Genomic DNA, 25,624 nt, shown 5'->3' with positions numbered 1-25,624 from the left:
CTTCCACCACCAGACCACCATCCCTTGCCCCAGCAGTAAAGACAAGATCAAATATGTGTCCAGCAATATGAATTGGAGCAGCAACTTATTGAGACAGGGCATGGCAGCCATGAACTACTACTCATCAGCTCCCAATACTCTCTGTTGCACTACTTCATTACCATTGCTTTAAATTAGTCTCACTATTGTGTTGTGTTGTTATAAGCTGCTTTGGTAGTGACAGGACAGAAAGGTGGCCTACAGGGCAGTTGGATATATCTTGCTGAGAACAGGCAGCCCAATCTTAACCTGCCCTGGAGCAGGCAGGCTGGTTGGGGCCAAAAGTGGTTGGGGCCAAAAGTGGTTCAGCCCAGGGCAAGGGAAATCGCTTCCCCTTACCCCATGTCGTGCTGCACCAGCCCCAATGGGGCTACTCAGATCTGCACAACCTCAAGAGATGGCATAGATCCAAGCAGCCTGGAATTGCTCCAGGCTGCCCAGGACTGGGGTTAGGATCCGACACAAGTGCCAGATTCTGGCCCACTGAACTACGTGCCCATGGACCTGCCCACTGCTTACCCTCCCCCCACCCAGAACACCTCTCTCTGCCCGCCCGCCCCCCATGCCAGCCGGACTCAGCTGGCACAGGCTTACCTCTTGTATTAGCCTTGCAGGGCTTGGGCCAGCCTCCTTGCTCATTCGGTGGCGTGAAAATGCTTTATGGCACTTTTGTGACACTGTTGGGCCTTGCGTTAGCCCATCTCCTTTTTTGGATTGGGCTCTAAATTTCATTGGAAACAAAAAGGCTTACTCCCAAGAAAGTGTGTACAGTTGGTCTTCCTTATCTGCAGCTTCAGCACCAGTGGATTTGATTAACTGTGGTGCCGACTCTACAGCTGGAAGGCATTTAGTCATGTGTAGGAGGTCTTCTGATGCATGCAGAGGTTGCACACACACACTGTGCCCCCCCTCCCCAAAAGGCCTGCAGAAGGTTTCTGAAAGGCAGCTCTGGTTTTTCCAGTTGGGCATCTCCGACAGATTCAATGATCCACACAATTCAGTATCTGTGGAGTTCCTAGAACCAAAGTTCCGTGGATGCCAATGGCCCCTGTATAGGTTGCAGCCCCAGACATTTTAAAAATAAATGTTGATCTCTCATGTAGTTAAAAGTGTATTCCAAGCAATCTTTTGTATACCTCATTTCTAGAAAACAAGGCATATAAAGGTGAGCAGGTACATAGAAAACCTGCAGCCCAGTCATATGTGGTGAAAGAAAAGGCATTTTCTTGGTGAGGTAAGTTTGGAGTGACTCAAGGTTCAGTCCCTGCCCTCCTTCCTAGTGTAACCTACTTTGTGAAGTAGCCTCACAGCCCACGCCCAGGCAGGTCTACTCAGAAGCAAATCCCATTAGAGTCACTGGGGCTTACTCCCAGGAAAGTGTGGGCAGGATGGCAGCCCACGCCTAGGCATGTCTACTCAGAAGTGAGTCCCATTATAGTCAATGGGGCTTACTCCCAGGTAAGTGTGGACAGGGTGGCAGCCGCACAGCCCACGCCCAGGCAGGTCTACTCAGAAGTAAGTCCCATTAGAGTCAATGGGGCCTACTCCCAGGCAAGTGTGGCGAGGACTGCAGCCTCACAACCCCGAGGCGCTTGGGGGCCTGTGTCGCAAACAAAGGCTGTGCAGTGCACAGGCCTCCACCTCAACGGCTTCTCCGGGGGCGTCCCTCCCCCCGCAGAGCGCCTTTGCCCCTCCCCCCAGCGCTGTTGCTGGGATACCTGAGAGGCCCCCTCAGAATGGCGTGGCCCCGCCCTCGGGGCCCTCGGTCACGAGGCGCGGGGGCGGGGCTGTGCTCCCGCCTGACTCGAATTTAAACTGCGTGCTGGGAGCTCTCGCGCAAAACAAACGGCCTGTGGTCGGAGCGCCTCCGCGGCGCAGCCAATCGCAGGGCAGCCCTACGCGCCCGCCGGCCAATCGGCGCGCGCGTTGTTGCGGCGCTACGCGGCGCGGCGCAGCAGTTGAGAGCGTCGCGCGCTGCTCCCTCCCGCCTTTGTCGGCGCTCCCGCGAGGCGCGATGCCCGAGTTCCTGTCCGACCCGTCGGTGCTGACCAAGGAGCGGCTGAAGAGCGAGCTCGTCGCCAACAACGTGAGCCTGCCGGGCGGCGAGCAGCGCAAGGACGTCTACGTGCAGCTCTATCTGCAGCACCTCACCGCCCGCAACCCCCCCGCGCCAGGCGCGCCCGCGCAGCCCGACTTCTCCAGCGACGACGAGCGCGAGCCTGCCCGCGGCCGCGCCGCCCCCGCGCCCTCCGCCCCCGCCGGCAGGGTGAGTGAGCGGGTGGCTCCTGCTGTGTCCGCGCCATGTTGCGTTCCCCTGTGCCGGGGCTGGGTCTCGGCCACGCTTACCTGGGAGTAAGCCCCTTTGACTATAGTGGGACTTGCTTCTGAGTAGACAGGCCTAGGAGGCTGCGGTCCTGTCCACGCCTACCTGGGAGTAAGCCCCATTGACTATAGTGGGACTTGCTTCTGAGTAGACAAGCATAGGTGTGTGCTTTTGGCTTGCAATCTTATGCTCACTTTCTGGGAGGGAGCCCCATGGATTATAATGGGGCTTCCTTCTGAGTTGGCCTCTTAAGTGGCTGTCAGGAAGACTCTCATTGCTGGGGGTAGATGGGTCTTGCCAACCTGAAAGCCTCCAGCCAGGCCCCCACTGGCCTTCGGTGGCCAAAATGTACGATGGCCAGGTACAGAGTGGGAGGACAGAGTGCCTGTATCTTCAACCATTGTATAGAAGAGGGCATTTTGGCTGGTGCAGCTTCTTAACTGCCTAACCCTATGCATGTCAACTCAGCAGTCCCAGTGTGTCCAATGGGGCTTACTCCCAGGAAAGTGTGCATAGGCTTACCACCTTCAACTATGAGCTGCACCTGCCTAAATTCTCTCTTCTATACTGTGGTGAAGGTATAGGCGCTCAGTCTCCTTTGTATTGGTAACTACCAAAAAGCACCTCGTAGCAAAGAATGGAGCCTTTCTGACTGCTGCTTCCTGCCCCCCCCCCCCACACACACACAGACCCTCCTTAAGGCACAGGTCTTGATTTGATGCAAACTGCTTCTTCATAGTCCTTTAACTGGGCAGGCATCCAGTAGTTTCACTTCTGCAGAACTTCAGAGTATCGGCCATGTCCTGTATCAATTTTACACCAGTCCCATACAAGTGTCCACGTGAAAGATCTGCACCTGTCCCATGACCAGCACAGAGCATGGTGCCTCAGACTAGAGCCTTAAATCGTTTTACTAAAGAGCGTTAAAGAGTGTTTTACTAAAGAGTGTTCTGTTAAAGCCGATATTTAATATCTCAGTAAACCTTTTGACATTGTGTTGAACATGAGGGTTTGAGCTGTGAAGCTCTACTGCAGGCATATGTGCAAAACTAAAACTACTTAAAACTTTTTAAATGCTTTTGTGGGTAGGACATCCCATGTATATACTTATCTACTTGTTTTCTACTTTTCCTCTTTTATGAGCAAATGAACGCTCTCAGTTGCAGCAGAAACAGTCTAATGGTACTTAAAGACAAATGAATTTATTTATAGTAGATTCATGAACTACACTGTGCTTTCGATGCTTTGAGTGTTATCCTCATTTGGCAGCTGAGATATGCAACTATAGAGAAAACACCTCTGTTTTAAACTAATCTTTAAATTTAGACAATTTGTTGTTCTTCAAGTTACTCCTTTCTTGCCACTTTCATACAGTTGACAGCAAAAGTACTTTTAGCTGCCAAAAATCTCTGCTTGGCGTGGGCTACCTCAGGACTGAAAGTTTTCAGATTGGAATTCTTTCAGATAGTTCAGTTTCTTATAACTGAAATAGTAACTGAAATGTAAACAGTTGTGGCAATGCTCCTTAATTGCCTGGCATTTATATTGCTGGAGTTGCTCAGAAGGTTGAGTTGATGCATGTTGCAGAAAGATATAACACTTCTTCAACTCCTGTACCCGAAGGGTTGAGATTTTAGAGTTCACATTACTGAAACTTACAAGAAAATGTTTGACAAACAAGAAAAACCAACTTATAAAATAAGAATTTTTGCTGACTTGTGAGTGTGTGTGGTGAGCTGTTCTGAGAAGAAATCATATAACTAGTGTTGAATTCTTTACCCAATGTGTAATTTGTGCAACTCTTTGCCACAGGATGTAGTCCTGGCTCTTGGCTTAGATGCCTTTAAAAGGAGATTGGACAGATTAGGGAGGAAATGTCCATCACAGTTACAAGTCATGAGGTCTGTATGCAACTTCCAGGTTTTAGAGATAACCTATCTCTGAACATCAGATGTGAGGGAGTGGCAGCAGGATACAGGTGTATGTTTTGCTTGAGTACTTTCAAAGGCATGGCCCCTTGGCCTAATCCAACAGGGCTCTTCTATCACTTTTAGCATGTAAAAGATGTACATGTTTTATATGGTTATTTTTATAAAGAGGGTCACAGTGTATTAAAATCTCATCTCACCCATGAAACCTGAAGGTATAGTCTCTCTGTATTGTATCACTCATAACAGGCCTATCAATGATTAAAATCCTTTGTATGCTTCTAAAATGCTATTCAGATAGTACTTATACTGGAGACATTCATGGAAGGAATTTGGGTTATCTGCCATTAAAAGTAGATTTTATGGTTTGTCTTTTTCCAAGCTGGAAAATCAGGTGAGTTTTCCTTTTTAGTTGTTAATTACAAAGTTCTTTCATGCTTACAGGTATCTAATTTCTTGCCTTGAATAACATTTTTTAAAAATTGGTTGATTTCACCAATAACTCTGGATTTTATCTTGTAATGAGTGATGCAGGCTTTTTAGGCATTCCACTTCCACAGGCTGCTTTCATAATGAAAATAATGTAAGTGGTTACTCACAAAATGGTGCACTGTAACCTTGTCCATAACAAGTAGTGTTCCTGTTATTCAGCCTGGCTAAGGAAACTTGTAGCACTCTCTGAAGTAGAAGAGTAGGGAGGATAATTTCTTATTTGCCAGCCTTCTGAAACCTCCGCCTAGCAATAAAAGAGTTCAGGTTGGGTCTGAATGTTAGTCTCAAATCTGAGCATGGAGTGGGAAGTTTCTGAAGAGCTGAATGGGAAAAATGTCTCCTTTCCTCTCCTGGAACTGCCCTGTGCCTAGTGCTGCTTTTAACTTGCAAGTGAACACACTCCTGCATACCTGAATAGATGCCGAAGTACTGAACTGGTATGTAGAAACTACTACCTTATGTTGTTCTTTTGAAGTCCTGGAATGGCTTTCTAGTTACAGTACCATTTTATCAAACCGTTTTAAAAATAAAGAAGAAATTATGGTTTTAACAATAGCCAACGACATGGTGGCAGTGTCTCTTGTAATGGTTGGAGACTATCAGGATTCAGATGGCAGCAGAATTAGTGCTTGTACTTGAATTTAGAGGAGTCTGTGGAAATATTCTGAATACTGTTCCCCTCTGTAAACTTGCTCCTGTTGGGCAAGTTCAACTTATATTTTATTATATTAATAAGAAAAATTAAAATAGTGCAAAAATGTTTTATTTTGTTTGAAGTAACGTATAATAATTACTGGTAGTCTATTCTTTGGGAATTCGTATAGACTTGTGTAGCTCTTCATTGTTTTGTATGAAATAAGTTATGGTTTGTGTATGGCTGCTTATTTTATAGTCTTGATCATTCATATAAGTGGAATATGCTTATAGTAAGCAATTTAATATGAATTTTATGAAAACATATACCGATTAATGAATGAGATGTTATATTCTACATACAGGTCCAACCTTGTTATGCACTGATTTTTTATACGTGGATTTGATGCAACACAAATAGCCACTGCAAATGAGAAGGAATGTGCTGATTCTTGGAGAAGGGGAAAAAATTCATCCCTTTAAAATCAGTGTAAAAAACAGCTTTTCTTACTGTTATAGAGAAACAGTAATGCAAGTTATAATTCCTTTCTTCAGCTGAGCCAGGCAAAGACAAGGAATCCTTTGCATTTCTAATTGCTGACTGCCTCTTTACAACAGTAAGAAAAGCTGCTTTTTAACCACAATTGTAAAAGGACGCACTTTTGAACTTTTTAAACTGCTTTTATTTAACACATTTTATGGTATTAGCAGGGAGTCCCAGAATCAAACCCCTGCAGAGGTCGAGGCACAACCTTATTCCATTAGGAGCAATGGAGGGGCAAGAAATCTGGAAGTGGGTCTTTATTTTTCCACGGATTTTTTTTATCTACTAGGGGTTCAGGAACAGAACCCAGTGGCTAGTGAGGGACAACCTGTACTGTTAAAAGACTAGTTGTGTTTGCTATGGCTGACCAATATAGCTACCTCTCTAGAATGTATTGTATAGAATCAGCCTGAACAACTTAAGTTCTTTGGTGGATTGTGGCCTGCCTAATTGATTCTCTGTAATGCTTCAAAGACCTGCTATTTCATCATCCTTTCCTTCCACTGACAGCATCAAAATGACCTCCTCTTGTATTATCCTAGTGAAGTGGGAGTAACTAGATGGTACATCTCATTCTACCATTTCCTAACAAGCGTTACCCCAGTTTCCTGTTAAGGCATTCTTTTTGTTGTTAGAAGCTGCAGCATAGGTTTCTCCCATGTGCTGGAGCTTCTTGGGTTATCTTGGCAATGTGGGAAGAATCCATGCAGTGTAATCCAAGAATTTGCAAAGCCGATCAGAAGTGAAGAAGGATGAGTATGCTGGATTCTGAAGCACATGCTAGAACTGGCATCAGATTTCTAGACTGTTGCAGTGAGAAGCCATGTATCATGGCCTGCCTACCATGGCCTGCCTGCCACAAAGATGAATCTTTGATTCTTCTTTGTAAATTGGTAGGTCAGCTTTGTGTGCTGTTGAGTAGTGGTATGTAATCTTTCACAGAATAACCTCTGAGGAACTGAGATAAGAGGACTTAAAAGGAGCAGGAATGAGACTGAAGAAGGAGGAACAGCAGAGATGTTTGTTTATATTTCATCTTTCCCCCACTAATGTGTATATTGCATGTAGGGCAGTGGTTCTCATACATTTAGCACCAGGACCCACTTTTTAGAATGAGAATCTGTCAGGACCCGCTGGAAGTGATGTCATGACCAGATGTGACATCATCAAGCAGGAACATTTTTAACAATCCTAGGCTGCAATCCTACCCACACTTACCCAGGAGTAAGTCCCGTTTACTATCATGGTTAAAAGAATATACATAGTAGCTGTAACATTCCCCAAATGCAGTCACATACCATGGTAGCATCAAGTCTAATATATTAAAAATAAAATATTGAAATGAATGGGGACCCACCTGAAATTGGCTCATGACCCACTGAGTGGGTCCTGACCCACCGTTTGAGAAACACTGGTACTCCCCAGAAGCTCCCCTACTTATGAACATGTTAGGTTCCGGGGGTTGGTTTATAAGTTGTTTTGTTCAACATCGCTAATTGGTAATGCTAATTGGTAACAAACATTGTAAAAAAGAGAAAAAAATTGTATTTACAGTACAGTAATTTACAATAAATACAATAAAAATTGTGTTTATAGTACAGTATCCTATACTGTGTGGTTTTACCTTGAAAAGCAGACAAACAATGGTGGTGGGAATGCTGGAAATGGGTGCCATCTATTGCATAACAGTGACACTTAAGATTATTGCTCCAGATGGGTAGTGGATTTATGGCCAGATATGTTTGTAAGTAGCAGAGCTTCTGCTTTTCTTTAACCTTTGTGGGGTTAAGTACCTCCTTGCTATGCGCTGTAGTGGTTTTATTTTAAGTTAGCTTAAGTGTGCCTCATTGTAAACTTGGAGTGACCCAAAGTTCCTGTGTTTTTAAGATAAAATATAAGACATGGACGATTCAATAGCATGGTCTTCATTACATTGTTTAAAACTGAAAGAACAAAAAGGTAATAACTAGCCCATAAAGAGCTGTGAAGTGGACACTTTTTCTTGAGTAGTGGGGATCTGATGAAGTTACTGGGGATCTGATGAATTCAGTGTCAGGATCATCCTCGCTTTCTCCAGCAGTGAAAATTCTAAAGAAAATTGGTGAAGGGGCTGTTGTATTTCTTGTGGGCAGCCCCAGAAAAGCATAAATTGGGGGGTAGAGAGGGCTTATCAGATGGCAAGGGCAGCTGGGATAAGGTTCAGGGGTGTGCACCCTGATTGTGTTTCATCTAGGAGACCACAAGTTGTTAGGAATCCTTTACATTCTGTGCCTCTTGGAGAACAATTAGCAGATTTAATTCTCATAGGGCTGTTGGACAGGGAGTTCATTTAATTCACAAGCAAATATTTTTCTACATACTTGAATAACTTCTTGAGCATGCAACTACCTTTTTCTTGCCCATTAGATACAGTGGACTAGGATTTTGCTAGAAAGACAAATATGGCACATTGTGCATAGTACCCTTATATCTAAATTCAGTTTCTTTGAATAGCAGAATAAAATTGTTGTGACTGAGCAAGAAAATGATTTGATAAGATCCTGCAGGTCAGCTTACTGTGAACCAATTGTCTTAACTTCTTGGCATGCTAGAGTAGCACAAAAATTCATCTATCTTTTGCCTTCTAATAGAGATGGAATGCCTGCTGGACGTGCTCTGGTTTCAACTCCATAGTCACAACTGAGATACTTTTCCCTCTTCCTGCATCGTCCCTCAAAAGAATGATTATTGCATTGTCATTTCTGTCCTCTTATTTCTGCGGAGGTCCTGCTTTTAAAAAATACATAACTTGCTCACTGAAGTGGGTTACCCAGTGCAGGTCTTCAAAAGTTGCTTTGTCCTGGTGGAGGAAAAACTGTTCTGCAGACTTTGGTGCCTCTTTCTGGCTAGAAGCTGCAACTGCAAACAGTTCTAGTCTCCCTTCCTTGAAAACATTGGCCCAACTACCTTATATCTAAGACTGACCATATATATTCATTGTGCTTCTTATTACACAGTGAAATGAAATAGCTGTGTCTTAGCCTACATGAAACACAGTTCAATACAAATTGAAACCTGCTTAAAAAGTAGTAATTATTGGACAAGTGTCTTAACAAGTACAGAAATGTCAGTATATTAGTTATTGCCTTCCTGATTACTATGTGAACACTTGTATATCAAATCCTGTGGAACTCCTTAACACAGGATGTGGTGATGGCTTCTGGCTTAGGTGCCTTTAAAAGGGAATTGACAGATTTCTGGAGAAAATGTTCATTGCAGGTTACAAGCCATGATGGGCATGTGCAACCACCTAATGCCAGAATGCAAGGGAGTGGCACAGGTCTCTTGTTGTCTTGTATGTTCCCTGAGGCATTGGATGAGCCACTGTGAGATACAAGAAGCTGGACTAGATGGGCCTTTGGCCTGATTCAAAGGGGCTCTTCTTATGTTCTTAAAATGTACTCTGATGCTTTCTGGTATATGCAAATGCCTGTATTCTTTGTTAAGTTTCAGAGATACTTGAATAATTAGTTCACTTACACTGTTTCTCATTTAATTTGAAAAATTCAAAGTGTAATCCCTTTTGGGGATCAGTGAGTAATGAAGTGTTTTACAGTTGAATTATACTGTCTTGTATATGAGATTCCAAAACTTACTAGCCTAAGGGACAAAAATTAAGAAGTAACTATAGGGTTTGATGAAGAGGGGAACCTGGTAATTTGTTCCAATAGTTGATTGTTGTAAAGCTGTAAAAATGTGGGGGGAGGGTTACTATGGTCTGAGGAGTGGTGATTGTGTGCAGTGAGGTCATTGTGTGTTGTAACAAGCCACCATGAAGATAATTTTGTTTACAAGCTCTTATAATCTCGTGTAACTCTTAAAATGCACATTCTTAGCTTTGAATATTGTCATATTTCTTCTGTAAGAATATTTTTTCAGAGAGATACCTGCCATAAAGAAAAGTAGAGCTGAGTAGTTTATTCAGAAGGAAAGAGGAGGGAGAAAAACCCACATGGTCTTGATTTTTGAAATTGTGGTAATTTCTTATTTAGAGCACAATCCTATGTTTGTCTACTCAGAAGTAAGTCCCATTGTCTCCAACTGGGCTTGCTTTCAGGTTTGCATGTTATTGCATCCTTAGTAAATGAACTACCTGATAGAATTTTTAAAGAGACTAATCAGGGTGGCCTTGGTGATGGAACTACCAGAGGCTTGGTCATCTTCTGTCTACTATAACTCTTAACAGTGTTTTGCCAAAGGGAGTAATTTTAGTCATATTCAAAGGATAAATTCTAGACTATAGCAGCATGGGGCTAAGTAACTTCTTTCAAGTTATTCCCATATTGAGAGCTACCACATCAAAAGAGTTTCTATTATATTATTCTTGGGTGTGTTAGCTTGCCACATTCATGAAGCTGCACTAAGCAGAGAACCTAAGGAGCGTTGCTTTTTAAACTTGTACACAATGCTGTAAGAAACTGCACGGACCATGTTGTGTAACTTCAAATGAATTTTCTTTGAAGGTCAGAAGTTATAGGATCACTGTGTATTGAGGTCAAGCTTAAATGTCTTTCTGCATGGATCATTTTCATGCTTTATTGCATTCTGTCCATTCGTTGCTTGACAAGAAGGTTCTAAATTCTCCAGGTAAAAAGGAGTCAATGGTGCCTGTTTATCTTCATCAGGACCTGGACTGGGAATTAACTAGTTGTAGGTGATGCACAAAATAGTGGGACTATGGTTCAGAAAAGGTTTTGAAGCTGTGGCATACCTGGGGAGGGTCCAGGGAGTCAAGTGGCCCCAGACAGCATACTCCCCCCAGTGGTCATGCTGGCTGCCTCCAGCCTGGAGACCTTCTGAGAATCGAGGGGGGCCATGCATAGCCTCTCTGGCTCTCAGAAGACCTCTGAGCAGGAGACAGCTGGCATGACTGGTGTGGAGTGGCAACTACACAGTTGGTGGGGTGGGAAGCAATTTGCAGTTGTGGCCACAGGCGTCACTGAAACCAGGACCACTACTATTTTGAAGAAATGCATTTTGAAAAATAGGGATAAATTTTCCTGATAATAAATAGAAGCATGAAAGGAGGTAGGAGTGTGAGTAGGGAACCAAGTTTAGGAAGCAATTTGAAGTCTAAATAAGGCTGGGAAATATAAAAGGCACCTTTATTTTTCTATTGAATGTCTGAAATTTGTTCTGCTATGGTCTCTTCTGCTTCTGATGTTTATGTAATGCTGTGGGAAATCTTTCTCCATTAAAAGATGTATTTTAAAAATCTAGTCCAGCAATACTGGTAAAACCTTGGCTGTTCATTTTTTTCCACAGAAAGCTACAAAAAAAACTGACAAACCAAGGCCAGAAGAACAAGATGATATAGATGTAACAGAACTTGGTAATGAAGAACTCAAAGAGCAGCTTCTGAGATATGGTGTGAATCCTGGTCCAATTGTGGGTAGGTTTAATATTGTGAAATACCTTATGTTTAAATAGTAAGGTAAATGGAGTATGATAGCGGTTTCCAAACTATAGGTCCAGGACCCACTAGTGGATCATGATTCAATTTTTGTGGAGTTGTGAAACTGCCAGGGCAGATTAGGTTATGTACATCAAGGGTTAAACAAGCAGATAGTGGGGGGAGGTACTGTTGCCCAATTATAGCCACACCCCTTGGCATTCATAAATCAGGCAGCAACCTAGTACCTCTAAAAAGTTTGGCAACCACTGGAGTATGAGAATGAGAATTTGAATATGTACTTTTGCTGGTTAAATGGATTGATAGTACTTAATGCAGTGGCATATTAACCCTGGTCATATACGGTTTGTCAGTATTTAGTGACTGTATAATCCAATAGCCCCTGGCAGAAGCAAAATAACCTTGCTTCAGTGCTAAAATATACTACAGAATTGCCAGTTAATTTGACTGCTGGCAATGTGCATGAATCCATATGCCTTTTGCGATAAGATGTGTTCCTCAGATCATTCGGCATGATGTTGAAAGTTGCCATCTCCAATTGGAGTGCAACAAAATACTGTTTACTCCACTTACTGATCTGAATATAAACATAAGCTGTCCGCATGATTCAACAAAAAAGGCATCAAGAAAATGAGGATGTTTGCATAAAGATAGTCACCAAATAATTTCAAGATGGCACTGTCTATTTGTAGATAGAAACTTAAATTTTCTATTCTATATCAGTTTCTCAGCCATTTGTACTTGAGGTGGTGTCCTGTGGTATGCATGGGTCTCCCAGACCCCCACCATTTGGCAGTGAAACAAATAATGCAATGTGACAAACAGCAGTAGGAGGCGCAGTTTGGTAGACAGAACTCAGTATGTGTTTTTGCGCACTTGAAAAAGTCCTCCTGGAGCCTCTTACTAGTGTTTGTTGCATTGCATCTGGCCTTTCAATCCAGAAGTAACTGGTGATAATTTCTAGTGGTACTTCTAATAGATGTATCCTGCGAAGTTATATGGCAGGGGTCAAATGTGGAGAAATGCTGATCTATGTGTACATGTTTCCTAGATATTTTGTCTTGTTGGATATACATGTGAGCAGTTAGCACAATCCTAACCCCTTATGCCAGCACTGACATAAAGGCAATGAATCTCCGAGGCAAGGATACAAACATTGCCTTACTTTGAGGAGCCCTCCGTGAGTGACACCCAACTGCAGGATGCAGCACGTGTCCCATTGGCACTGCTATGCCAGTGCTGGAAAGCACTGACTTAAGGGGTTAGGCTTGCGTCCTTAGTGGTTGATTAACATATAGATATGCAGAATAAGGGACTTTCTTGCCCATATTCAACCTCCTGTTGCAGCTTCTACAAGGAAGGTCTATGAGAAGAAATTACTGAAATTGAAAGAACAAGGCCAAGAGCTAAGATCTTTGATTCCTACACAAGTAGCTTCTTCGTCTGCAGAGAACAACAAGCAGAATGGAAGTAATGACTCTGATCAATACAGCGACAATGAAGAAGGTAAATATAAGCCCTAAGGGAAGTGAATGACTTTGATCAAACTAGGAAGCTGTTCAGGTGTGTTGCCTTACTGCTGTAAGTTTTCAGGAAAGTGTGGTTAGGATTGCAGCCAAAGGCTCACAAGAAGTTTGGAGAGTATGAAGTTTGGAGTATTTGTGATTCTGGAAAGGAGGAAAAATGTTGTTAAAGTGTAATTCCAGAAAGTGCTGGCAAAGAGAGGTCAAACTGAGCACATAGTGGGGTGAGGGGCAATGAAGACGTGATTGAAAGAAGTGCAGGATTCAGCTGGAGTGGGGGGGTGGAGAATGTGAGGAAAGTGATTCTGGACCTTTGCAAGGAGGAGGACAGGACAGTAAGAGAGGTGCTAACTGCAATTATGAGATTGGGTGGGGGGAATGTGCCTGTGGGAGGGGGTGGGGTGGGGAGGGGAGAAGTGCCAGTTGCCTGCTCCTGTATTTAGGAAAAAAGAGTGGGACCAAAAGAACAATTCTAGGCATGTCTACTCAGAAGTAAGCCCCATTATAGTCAATGGAGCTTACTCCTAGGTATGTGTGGCTAGGATTGTGGCCCAACTCCCTTCCCTTAAAAGGCAAGGCAGCGAGGGTCACTTTGGGCAGTTGCGGGCAACTGTGGCAGGAAAAGGAACTTTCATGGACCCTTCGCCAGGCCAGCCAGTTCTTGGGCTTGTGGCCTCAGCAGTCTCGCTCCATTCCAACCTGCTTGCCTGCTCCTGCGTCCCTCCTTCTCACTCACTCCACGGGCTTCTCTAGCTGCCCAGTCAGCATGCGGGGCAGACTTGATACCCAATCCTAGGCGTGTCTACTCAGAAGTAAGCCCCATAATAGTCAACGGGGCTTACTCCCAGATAAATGAGGATCAGGTTGCAGCCTTCCTCTTGTTCAGCAGCAGGTGATGCAAAGCAGCCGCTTCTCTCCCCCGCCCCCCCAAGCATGGCTGCTGCCTGCCTCCTCTGGCCCCACAGCACACCTGAGGCTGTCTCACGGCACACCAGTGTGCCAGAGAACAGTGGTTGTAAACCACTGATCTAATCACTACAATCAAGGTCTGCTTTTATAAAAACATTACTAAACTGCTATAGTTATAGGTCCAAAGTTTTCTCTACAGTTAGTTGTCAAATTTTAGACTATTGAAATGCTAGTAAAAAGACTGCAAATCAATCTAGGGGCTGTTCCTGTGGATTGGCATCTTTATCGCTCTTTATCACGGCAATCTGCTCTTACCTTTCTTAAAGGCAAGATCATGAGATCTGGACAGCATTGCCAACTTCCAGCTCCTCTCCCCCAATTCTTAACTGTATTTTGCCTTAATGCATTTTAATTGTAACCATTTTGGAAAGCAGTCTTGGCTTAAATGTAAATAAGCACTTGCTTGGATTGTTCAATGCCTCCATGTGTTCTTCGGCCTTGGGGTTGGGATCCCAATGGGGCTGCAAAGCCTCAGTTGTGAGATTGTGGCAAGTTAGGTTGAATACCACTGGACTATAGCACCACCAGGTAAAGGGGAGGCATCGGGTGTACCCTTTCAAGTCCCAGGAGATTGTGTTCTCCTCAGTTTCTCCTAAGATCCTGCTTAGCTCTTGGCAATTGTGCTAAAATAGCTTTCACTAGTGCCAGGCTTCACTCGCTTTAATAAGTAAATTTGGTTACATTGAACAGTGCTGGGAGGGCATTATGAGGGCAGGGAGTAGACAGCGATGGGGGTGTAAGGTGGGCAGTAGTAAAGTCTCATGGTTTATTTGTATATTGGGGTCTTGGCACAGAAAAGTTTGAAGATTACTGCACTATAGCATTGACCTTGAGTCCCAAATAGGGAGAAAGCAGAGGAGGAGAGAAAGAGATTTACTATTTACCAATATTTCTAATTGGGAATACTTATGCCAAAGTTGAGGGGAAACTGGAGCTTTCTTTCCATACTTGAACCTCCAGATGGCCCTCGGAGCCCAGCAGAGGCCGTGCACGTCTGTCCACAGCCTCTTCCGGGCTCAAACTGAGCATTACAATGAAAATGCATTGGCATTTAAGACATTCAAAAGTCACTTCTGGTTTTCAGTAAAACCAGGAAGTCGCATTTTTTTCTGTTGTAAGACTCGGTCTGAGCCTGGAACAGGCTACAGACAACTTGCACAGCCTCTGCCAGGTTCAGAGGAAGCAGGGCTCTGGAGAGTGGGGGGCCATCCCCTGGTATCTGCAGTTTCCATAGTGAAACCACTGTGGATACTGGGGCATGCCTGTATTTGTAATTTAGTCTTGTGTAAATCCAGCAAAACTTGCAACGGCAACCTTTTCCACCCTCTTTTCCACTGCAGTCGCGCATGCCTCTGCTAAGTATCCAGGAATTGCCCTTTCCTAGTGCTCTTTCCAGGGGTTCCCCACCACCAAAGTTTCTGATTCTTAGGAGTTCCCACAAAATAGGTGGCAAGTTGCCTAATGGTGTCAAATTTCATGAATCATGTGTGTTTTTTCCAACTCTTCTAAAGAGAGAAAAACACTTGACGTTCATCCATTTCAGCAGGTTTGTAAGCAATTCCAGATAGAACATATCCCAAGTATGCATATGAAAAGCAAACATTTTTGATCTAGCATCCCACAGTGCTTTAATTCTCATCTACTCTGATCACACTTCAGCCTTTAGTATAAATTTCTAAAATAGTGTTTGGAAAATGGTTGAGTACTCTTGAATTTAGTGACAGTATCTGTCTGGGAATACTGGAATATTCAGCTGCTAACAAATAATGGATTGCATTTATTCACAGAACCCAAGACAGAGTTCAAACTTGAGAGGCGAGAACCACTGAAGGGCAAAACAAAAACTCCAGTAACACTCAAACAAAGAAGATTTGCTGAACACAACCAGGTACCATTATTTTAATGGTATTTTCTTACAAATGTATCTTTTTCAAAACTGAGTGTGCCTCTTTTTAAGAAGGTGACAATCTGCATCAATGGGCTTACTAGCATTTATTTTATTAAGCTATCTTATAAGTTTACAGACCAGACCAGTGATTTTCAGCCTTTTTCATCTCATGGCACACTGACAAGGCACTAAAATGGTCAAGGCACACCATCAGGTTTTTGACAAATGACAAGGCACACCATGCTGCCAGTGGGGGGCTCACTTCCCCATTGGCCCTACTATTAAATGATCTTCCCCCAAATTCCTGTGGCACACCTGTGGACCACTCACAGCACACTAGTGTGCCACGGCACAGTGGTTGAAAATGGCTGGACTAGACTAATACTCAGTTTATCACAAGCAGTTAAATTATATTTTTAATGTAGCATATTTAATGGAATTTAGCAATGAAAAGGTGCACAATACACTATTATGCCAATGCAACCTTGGCTGTGTTCATGTGATTAACCCATTTCTGCCCAACCTACAGGTGTACACATTTGATCCCTGTTTCATATATGCAGCATTGAGCAGAAATGGGTTAAATATATATATTTAAAGGTATGTATCTGAACTATGGCAGAATTGAATGTTCTGCAGCAAACCTTTTTGTTTGGAAAAGGAAGCTTTGGAAGGGAGACAAATGTTGCTTGACAACATCCTCATTACCTTTTTTTTATGCTGGTTCATTCCTGCTTCCAACCTGCTGTGGTTTCAGTACCTTGTGTTATCATTATGCAGCCCCCAAAGGCAAACCCAGCTTGCTCCAGAGCAAAGGCAGTTCCCTCACACTGAACTAGCTTCATTTGTCCTCTGTTATGTAGCCCAAGTTTACTGAGTAGTGAGGACTCTGAAGGAAAAAAAATGTCAAAGCATATTGGGATTGCAGAGAACAGATACTTGAATGTTAGTTCTGGGGTTAAGAGTGGATGGGTCAGTAAACTAGGTAAACTTGGTTGGTAAACTATGTCTTCTCTCTGTGGTATTCTCATGATAGATATTTTAAGTGCTCCTCTTTCTGTCTTGCTTTTCTCTGCTCCCTCTGCTCATACAAAAAAAGTTGTGCGTTCATGGGGAAGAAAACGTTTTTGTGAGATTCTTTCTAGTCTCCATTTCCTCCTCTGCAATACTTTTTGACACAGCCCTGTGCATGTTGTCAATTTATAGTGTGTACTTCTTTGAAACGCGTATAGCCAAATAAATGCCACCATTCATTAAGAATGCTTCTTTCCTTGTTCGTAGTATTTAAAGTAGGTGACAACTGAGGTGACAAATTTGTCAGTAGACAGGATGAAGCATCTGTCTATGGGAGGAGGGGTTGTTTTAGAATATTTCTCAAGCAATATCTGGAAGTACTTTGGGACAAGTTCCTGACAATCTGCATTATGTGATAAAAGTAGGTGTGAGAAATAAAATTATTTGAGAAAAGGGTTGGAGATATGTATGTGAATGGCATTATATAAAAATAATTACATGGAACTTGAGTAAGTATGTGTGCTCTTTAGTGCTCTGTATTAAATATATCAATGCAGTGGAGACAGCAGATGAAGGGAAAGGGAAACAGAGGCACCAGTAATGAGCAAGAGTGATTAGACCCCAATTCTAATGGGGCTGCCCATACCGCAGTAGAGTGATGCAGAAACTGCCACTACTGTATTCCACAGGTCCAAGGAGGCAGCCAGTGGTCTTCTCGTTAAGGGAACAGTTGTTCCCTTACCATGTGTGGAGCACTTGATCTTCTCAAATTTGGACCAGCACAATAAGGTCCATACCTTTTATAAATTTATTCTGTAAAACGTCTGTTCAGGTAGCAGTTTTCCAAATTCTGTTTTAAAAAAAAAATACTTCAAGATAGGGAGTAGAACTTGGTACTTCTAGTATAGCGTAAATATTGTCTGCTGTTAACTGTCATCAAATAATACTATGATTAATTGATTAATATTCATGTCAGTATGTTAAAATTTAATTCTTACCATGTATACTGACCTCTGAAATCTAGTAGTTAACTGTCCCTACAAAATGAAACTATTCTGCTCATTAAAAATCACAGCTTAGTTTGCCCATCAACATTGTTAGTATTTAAAAATTTCTCTACTTCTATACTGGATAGGTTCTGTTAGAGCTGTCAGCTATAAAATACTATTAAAAAGTATGCCAAGATGTACTCTTGTTCATCTATACTCTTCTCCTCCCCCCCTTTCTGTGCCTACAAAACAGGATGTCAAATCATTAAACTTGGGTTTGGTTCTGGTTCAGCTTAATCACTATCCAAACTGGAACGTTGGTATTTTTTAAACTTAAAAATATCCAGTTTGGTTAACAGACACATTTGGTTTTTCCCAAGTCTTAAATTGTACTAGTGCAACTGAGGAAAGGTGAGTCCACCGTCCCTTTTCAGCCTCCCATACTGCATGTCACCTTGAGTTCTTGAGGGCCCCCCTTACCATCATTAAAGGGGCTAGTCAAGGAAGAAGGAAATTACCAAAACATGCACCCTTACCTTGTGCAAGCAGAAGAGATTATCTGAATACAACTTTTGAAACAGTTTAAATCCATGCAGAATGTTAGAGAATTATTTTTGCTTGCATGCAGCTCCATAAGATAAAGAAAGAATAGTTTCATTTGAGAAAGTGTGACTTTTTAGAATTTTCTGAAGAGATTCTTACAAACAAAACACAACAGAATAAAAAATATCCAGTTTAGGATGAATAGCAACGAGGAAGCAAATAGCAGTAGTAAGACTTTAGTAGAAAGCCGCCTGTGGGTTACAAGTCTCTGAACATCAAGACTATGGCCACAATCCTATACAGGGGTCCCATCCCCTGTCATGTTCCCCCACCCATGTCTGCGAATCCAGTACCTGGAGTTTTAGTTATCTGCAGTTCTCCGCACGCTGCCCCCATTACCTTCTTTTCCTTCATTAACAATCAGGTATGTTTCTTTTACAGATGCTAAAAGAGCGAAGCGGCAGGCAGCCTACATGCTAGGGGGACATTGTCACAACATTAAAAGGAAGCAGGAACTATCCTGCCTCCTGTTAACATTCTGATTGTTCCTCTAGCATGCAGGCTGACTGACACTTTGCTCTTATAGTGGCTGTAAAAGTAAGAAATGTGCCTGAGGGTTAATGAAGGAAACAGATGGTAATGGGCATGGAGGAGCCCACAAGCATTAAATTTGTAGGATTGTCCCATGTCCACAATTTCTGTATCTGCAGAGGGGGCCTGGAACGGATCTCCTGTGCAGACTTTCCTGGGAGTAAGCCCCATCAAACAGTGGGACCAGATATGTCTAGGATTGCACTGTAAAATTCATAGGCAGTGTCCCATGGGTTCCTCCTTTTCCTGTGGCTCCTCTGGAAAAGCTGTATTTCCCAGAATAACTGGAGCAGAGAAGAGCCCTCCTCCCTCTCAAAAGAATCTTTTTGGTTTTTTTAACCATATTTCATTTTTTGTGTGTAGGGTTTTTGGCCAGATTCAATACAGTAGGCAACCAAGAAACTTCTAAGTTCAAGTTCAGTTTTCAGTTCACTGGAAAATAAAACCTCTCTGAAACAATTTGAGTTAAGATTCTATTAGGTTCCCTGGTACGAATGCTCAACTTCTTCCTATGTATTACAAAAGTTGCTAATGCTAGTTGTAAACATGCTTATTGGAAAAAAAATCCCATTGAATTTAGGGGGACTTCAGTCCTAAGTGTGTTTATACTTTTAAAATTATAAGCTCTAATCTAAGTGTCAAATTGTGGTTGTGTATAGAAAAAAATCTTACATTGAACCTCTGATTTCAAAATGCAGTGCAGCAAAAATAATCTGTCTTTGGGAAGTATTTTAAGATAAGGCCAGTTCAGGCAACACAATATTCCAGTGTTGATTCAGATGTTAAATCAGCCTGTGTCTTCAGCTCTCATGCAAAGTTGTAACATTCAGTCTTGGAGTTGTTTAAAGCACAGTTCCATGGCTTGTCCAAACCCAGGAAATTTTGGTTTAACTACAGTTTACAAACGAGTATTGAAACTTGAGTTCTAAACCTGCTTTGTAAACCATAATTTCCTGGGATTGGATAAGCCATGGAACTGTAGTTGAAACAAAAGCAGAATTCCCCCTTGTGGTAAAACTGAAATGGGAGTGTTCAGGTTTTGGACCTCATTTATGACATCATTTGAACCATGCTTTGTTTCTTTTTCTGACATGTTTTTTAGAAGTTTTTACTTTGAAAAAGTATGTGTTGTACCATGGCAACAGCCTTGAATTTTATAATTATCTGAAACCCTAAAAAGAAATGGTAGCTTCCATACCTGATCAGCTTACTTCTGTTTTGTGTTCTAAAAGTATGATCCAAGGTCTGATCCAAAATCTGTCAAAATAAGTACTTCTATTTATTGTGAGAGACCATTTCAATATAAGAATTCAGTATAAGTTACTAGTTTGTAAATGATCTTTATTCTAAACGGTTTTGCTAAATGGCAAAGAAAAGTTCAGGTATCTATTCCTTATAAATTGCTTCCTTTTTGAGTAATGGTGATTGCATTTGTTGTTCAACTTCTGTATTGGATGCAACCCAGTGAAGCACAGTGTACAATGACCTTGTAAATAGCTTAATTACGGAATAAATCTGTTGTGGTACTTGCACCTGGACAATAGCAACAGAGCAGGCTTTCTAGCAGATGCCTTTTTCTTAGTTGGCCAACTCTGTTAAGGCATAAAGCATGTTAAACCCTAAAAAGTGTAACCTCTAAATGGTAAATTACGTGCAGGATGGTATAACATTCAGTTAATGGTGTAGGTATACAGTTTACATATGCTTGCTAATATGTTTGATGCTTAAATAGAACTACTCTCAGGATGGAGTTACTGAGACATTCTGGACAAGTGGATCTTCAAAAAGCGGACTTCTGCAGGCAGTTTCTAGGGAATCTGCAAGAGTATCAAGAAGAACAACAAGGAAAAGGGTGATGCAAGGCTACTTTCCAGTCTAGACTTTATTTTCTTTATTCTTAGGACCGTAATAATCGCTATACGCTTATTTTTATGTTTTTGTTTTTTAAACAAACAGGTTGAAACTGCAGTACCGTTGCCTGTACATGATGCAGTAATGTCAGAGAGTACTCCCATAGCTGATACTGTAGTGGCTTCAAGCAACAAGACCCTAGTAAATATATTGAATTTGCAAGAGGTGGTATTCTATAAATTTCCTCCTCCTGGAAAAAATTTTAATAAAAGCTTCCTTCTTGAAAAATGGGGCTTTCCTCTTTAAAATGCTACTCTGTTGCTTGTCCGTCTGAAGCATAAGCAGCAGGAGCAATATTAGACTACATTCCTTCCCATATGTGCCAGAAATTGCTTAAGCATGTGCGTGATAACTGTTCTCTTCCTTCCCCTCCCTCTGATCTATCTGCAAAGTGTTAATTTTATTTAAAATTGCAATATCTAGACTTCTGAGGATTGGCTTCTTGTGTATAAAGCTACAAGCCTTAAGATTTTTTATTGACATTTCTTTTGTTTAATTCTGAGTTTGAACCATTTGAATTTCAGCAGGTTGTCAATAGGGTGGCTGGAAATACCAGGCATGCAGATCCTATACTGTCAAACAGTGACTTCTCAGAGTTGCCCAGAAGAACACCAAAGAAACCATTGATGTCAGCTGAAGTAAATGAATTTAACTTGGATTGTTGGACAGGAAGGGGAGGGGTGTGTGCCTTTTTTTAACTGGCTGGTGTTCCACTTTTAACTTGAAGATAATAAGCTAATGCAGTGATTCTCACTTTTAGGGAAATTTGCTCCCTAAATAAGTCTTTGTGGGTGAGGGACGAGGGCAGCAGCACGATCTCCAGGTTTGTGTTGCTAAGGGGGAGTGAAGGGGGTGCTTTTGCTTATTTTAGTGTAGATAGAGCTTCTGGGGGCTCCAGGAGGTGTGGGGGGCCCTGTGCAGGCCTCCACAGGGCTCCCTGAGGCTTGGAATAATGAGAAATAAGTGTTCACAAAGCACTTCCTGCCTCCAGCAACCCTGTCTACATTAAAGTGAAAGCACCTGTCCTCTCCCTTAGTGATACAATCCTGGGGATTGTGTTGCTGCCCTTCCCCTGTACCTTAAAGGGACAGGAGACCCTTTACATGAACTGGTGGGTTGAGCTAATGAATTCACAATATAACTGCCTCTGCCTCAATTGCAATATATTTCTGGTGCTATTTTTGCATGTGTTGAACAAACAGGAATGTGGAGTATATCTTCTAAGAGCTTGAGTCGGCTACTTACTGATAGCATCACATGTGTGTTTAAACATTAATGTAATCAACTCAACTGAGTAGATTTCAAGTAGATCTGTCCTGTACACCCCTCAAGTGTATCTGTTGTAAAATAGGTTTCTGTACTCTATATACCAACTATTCCCTTGATAATAAGTAAGGGGATTTGAGATCTCACTATAAATGTACATTCACTCTGTTTTAAATACTGTAATACTTTGCTGCACTGATGGCATTTTTACTTTTCACCATGAAGGAAATCTTCTGTAAAAGTGTTCACACTCAATAGTTGTAGAGGTCAATTCATTTATGATTGAAGGGGTTTTTTAGCATCATTTATGAGGATAGTATGCCTTGAATAACAGTGTATTTCATATTAAAGTAACAGAAGGACAATATTGAACATACCTGGGCTCAAAGTAACCAAACTTCAATCAACAGCTAAACTCCAGGATAATTCTTCTTAAACGTCACTGGGTGTATCATATTCTTTTCCGAATCACACAGGGACATGATCATGTGGTTGTCTCTAGTACAGCTTGCTCATTCAATAAGGATTATAATCTTCCTTCATCTGACTTGTTTTCTAGGTGATGGAGAAAACTTCTGTAGAGGAACGAAGACTAGAAAGAGATATTCTTAAGGAAATGTTCCCTTACGAAGCATCAACACCTACAGGAATCAGGTATTTCTGAATGTAATTTTGAAACATGAAGTGTCACAAATCCTTTCAAGCTTTATTACTCTTAGATAACAGAGCTTGGAAGCATAACTTTATACACTTCTCTGCTATAATCAAATCAGTGAAATGCTGGAAACCATTTACTCTAAATATCAGGTATTCTAGATTTTGCATCTAAAAAGACGCAGAAAGCAACTCTCTCAAGATTTGCATATTCAGTAACATCTGAAAAAATTTGCTTAGTATAGGTGGGACCTCGGTATTCACTGATTTGGCATCCACTGATTTAACTCATCACTGATACCAAGGCCCACCTTTAAATGCCTTGTAACAAGGGGAAAAAAGCACCAGAATCCTATTTCCTACCTTTGCGATGTTGAATACAGTGGTGCCTCGCAAGACGAAATTAATTCGTTCCGCAAGTCGTTTCGTATTGCGAAAATTTCATCTTGCTAAGCGCGGGTTCCCATAGGAATGCATTGAAATTTAATTAATGCGTTCCTATGGGCAAAAAAAGTCAGAACAAAGTCAAATTTGGTTTACAAAGTGTTTATTAAGTGCTCTTTAAAGGCATACATACTGTAGAGGATTTCAAAAATTTCAAGCACAAAACTTCAACTTTTTAATTTTAAAAATTCGCCTTGCGAAGCACGGCCATAGAAAAAATTCGTCTTGCGAAGTACGGCATAGAAAAATTCGTCTTTTGAGTCACCAGAAAAAATCGCAAAAACGCTTTCGTCTTGCGAGTTTTTCGGTTTGCGAGGCATTCGTCTTGCAAGGCACCACTGTAATTATATTTTCATTCCATTTTTCACCCCATCTAGTGGCTGAATGTGGTATAGCTTCTATACAATGCATTCTTGGGTGACAGTGAGGGAGCAAGAAATCTGGAAGTGGGTCTTTAAAGCTATTTTTCCACTGATTTGGTATTCACTTTTTTAATTCAGTGGGGGTTCTGGAAGCAGGGGGAATGCCAGCAATGGCCACTGGGAGGGGGCAGTGTGCTAGGGTGGAAGTTGAGCCCTGTGGAATATGAGTCACCACTTTAAAGGTACCTGTTTTGCCCTCAATGTAAAAGCCAACTAATATATTGGTCTTATTTGTTGTGCCAGGGCTAAATTATTCCACAACTGACTTAAAATAAGCTTTCAGATTGTGTTTTGGTCTGCAAGGAAATGAGGATATTACATATTTGTGCTTTACTATATAGAAATTTGAACTGGTTATGGAAGCATCTGTTACATTCCTGTTATCTCTTGTAAGATAGACAACTTGTAAAAAGGCATTGCTTTCTAGATAGTGTGAACCAAAACACTTATTGGAACTTTCTGATGCTAAGAGTATGAGTGGCTAGTGTTTTAGGGTTGTTTTTCATTTATATTGGATTTAAATTAACATGCTATTGCTTCTTAATTTAACAGTGCTAGCTGTCGCAGACCAATTAAAGGAGCTGCTGGTCGACCTATAGAACACAGTGACTTCCGTCTGGAGGAAACCTACTCATCAAAGTATATCCCCAAATATGTTGCCTCGGCAGATGTCAAACTAGAGAAACCAACAGTTAAACGCTCCATTCCTATGTGGATAAAAATTCTACTCTTTGTTGTTGTTACAGTCTTCTTGTTTTTGGTCTATCAGTCTATGGAAACCAACCAAGGAAACCCATTTTCCCAGTTTCTTAATAGTAACTTTCAGGCAGCGACTGATTGAGGGTTTATTTCTGTGGCACACACAACTGTCTCCTAATTTTAACTGTAAAGATATCTTCATCCTCCTTCATCTGATCAGAGACTGCATTCAGATGTAATAGCAACATGAAAAATTGAAAAGTGAGATAAACAAGATGGTATAAGTGGAAATAAACAAGACGGTATAACTCTCTCACCCCAGCCCAGAACTAGGAGATCACTTTGTGCCATGAGTAATATTTTTAGCTCTCTCTGGAACTTCTAGTAGGATTTATTTTTTTAATGTGAGAATCATTACATTCATTTTGAGACTGTATATTTGTTTTTGCAAGCTTGGAAGCTCAAAGGGGCAAAAGTGATAGTAAAATGTGAAAATGTGTTTAAATGTGTTTATTTCATACTAAAAAGATGCTGAACTGACATTTTCTCTACTTTGCATATTGATCCTGGGGGTGGGAAGGGTTAAGAAAATAAAGGGAAATGCGTTTTGCTGAAACTGTGCAGCTAGTTTAGTCTATTGTAGTTTTAAGGGTGGGAGGAGCATTTTTCTGTAGAATGCTAACATTTTAATACTGTAAATCTATTGTATACAATTCTGTATCTGTCTTAATTTTAACTGTAGTGACTCTATTTAAGCTCATCTTCAGTTTTTAATCCATTTCTCTATTTTTGTGCTTAATTTGATAGTCACTGATCTAATTGAAAATAGGTGTCTTTAGAAAGCTTATTTATTAGTAAACCTGTGTGAAATAAAACTCAAATACATTGAATTACTTTTTTACTGAATGAATAATGTTAAGACATAGTTAGACCATTTCCAAGTCTTATTACAAAATTGTTATGAAGCAAAACCTGTGCTTCTACAAAAATAAACCTGATGTCGTATATTTCATGTATCAATTTTTGCAGTGTTCGAAGATCATGGATATCGTGTTCCAAGAAGTTAGGGTTTTTGAAAGGGCATTCTTATTTCATATGATAGATTCAAGTTAAAAAAAAAACACCGCTCATGGATGCAGCTATTTTAGTCTGCCATAACTTTCTTAGTTACATTTACCAAGCAAATAAATTTGTTTTTTTTACTGTGGATAAATAAACAAAATGAATGTATCAATCTGAAGCACATGGGATCTTGATATTACTGCATATTCTATTGCAATAAACTTATTTTTAACCTGAA

The 25,624-nt window shown here is 41.4% G+C and overlaps 1 protein-coding gene across 4 annotated transcripts; it reads left to right on the top strand.

Moving 5' to 3' along the window:
- The first annotated feature begins 1,939 nt into the window (after positions 1-1,939).
- TMPO (thymopoietin) lies at positions 1,940-25,624 on the top strand. Of its 4 annotated transcripts, none has more exons than XM_066633796.1 (9): positions 1,940-2,305; positions 11,264-11,390; positions 12,759-12,917; positions 15,691-15,791; positions 20,661-20,780; positions 20,885-21,004; positions 21,364-21,477; positions 22,665-22,759; positions 24,178-25,624. In XM_066633796.1, the coding sequence occupies exons 1-9, from the start codon at positions 2,054-2,056 to the stop codon at positions 24,464-24,466; spliced, it is 1,377 nt and encodes a 458-aa protein (XP_066489893.1). In that variant the 5' UTR covers positions 1,940-2,053; the 3' UTR covers positions 24,467-25,624. The 4 variants fall into 4 exon arrangements, with proteins under 4 accessions (XP_066489893.1, XP_066489895.1, XP_066489896.1 ...); XM_066633798.1 differs by having other exon boundaries at positions 1,943-2,305; positions 20,885-20,980; XM_066633799.1 differs by lacking the exons at positions 20,661-20,780; positions 20,885-21,004 and having other exon boundaries at positions 1,945-2,305.

This window comes from Tiliqua scincoides, chromosome 7 (genome assembly GCF_035046505.1).
Source record: "Tiliqua scincoides isolate rTilSci1 chromosome 7, rTilSci1.hap2, whole genome shotgun sequence".
Taxonomy (NCBI): Eukaryota; Metazoa; Chordata; class Lepidosauria; order Squamata; family Scincidae; genus Tiliqua; species Tiliqua scincoides.
Note: the sequence above shows the minus strand (reverse complement) of the source record. Positions and strands in the feature narration are given on the sequence as shown.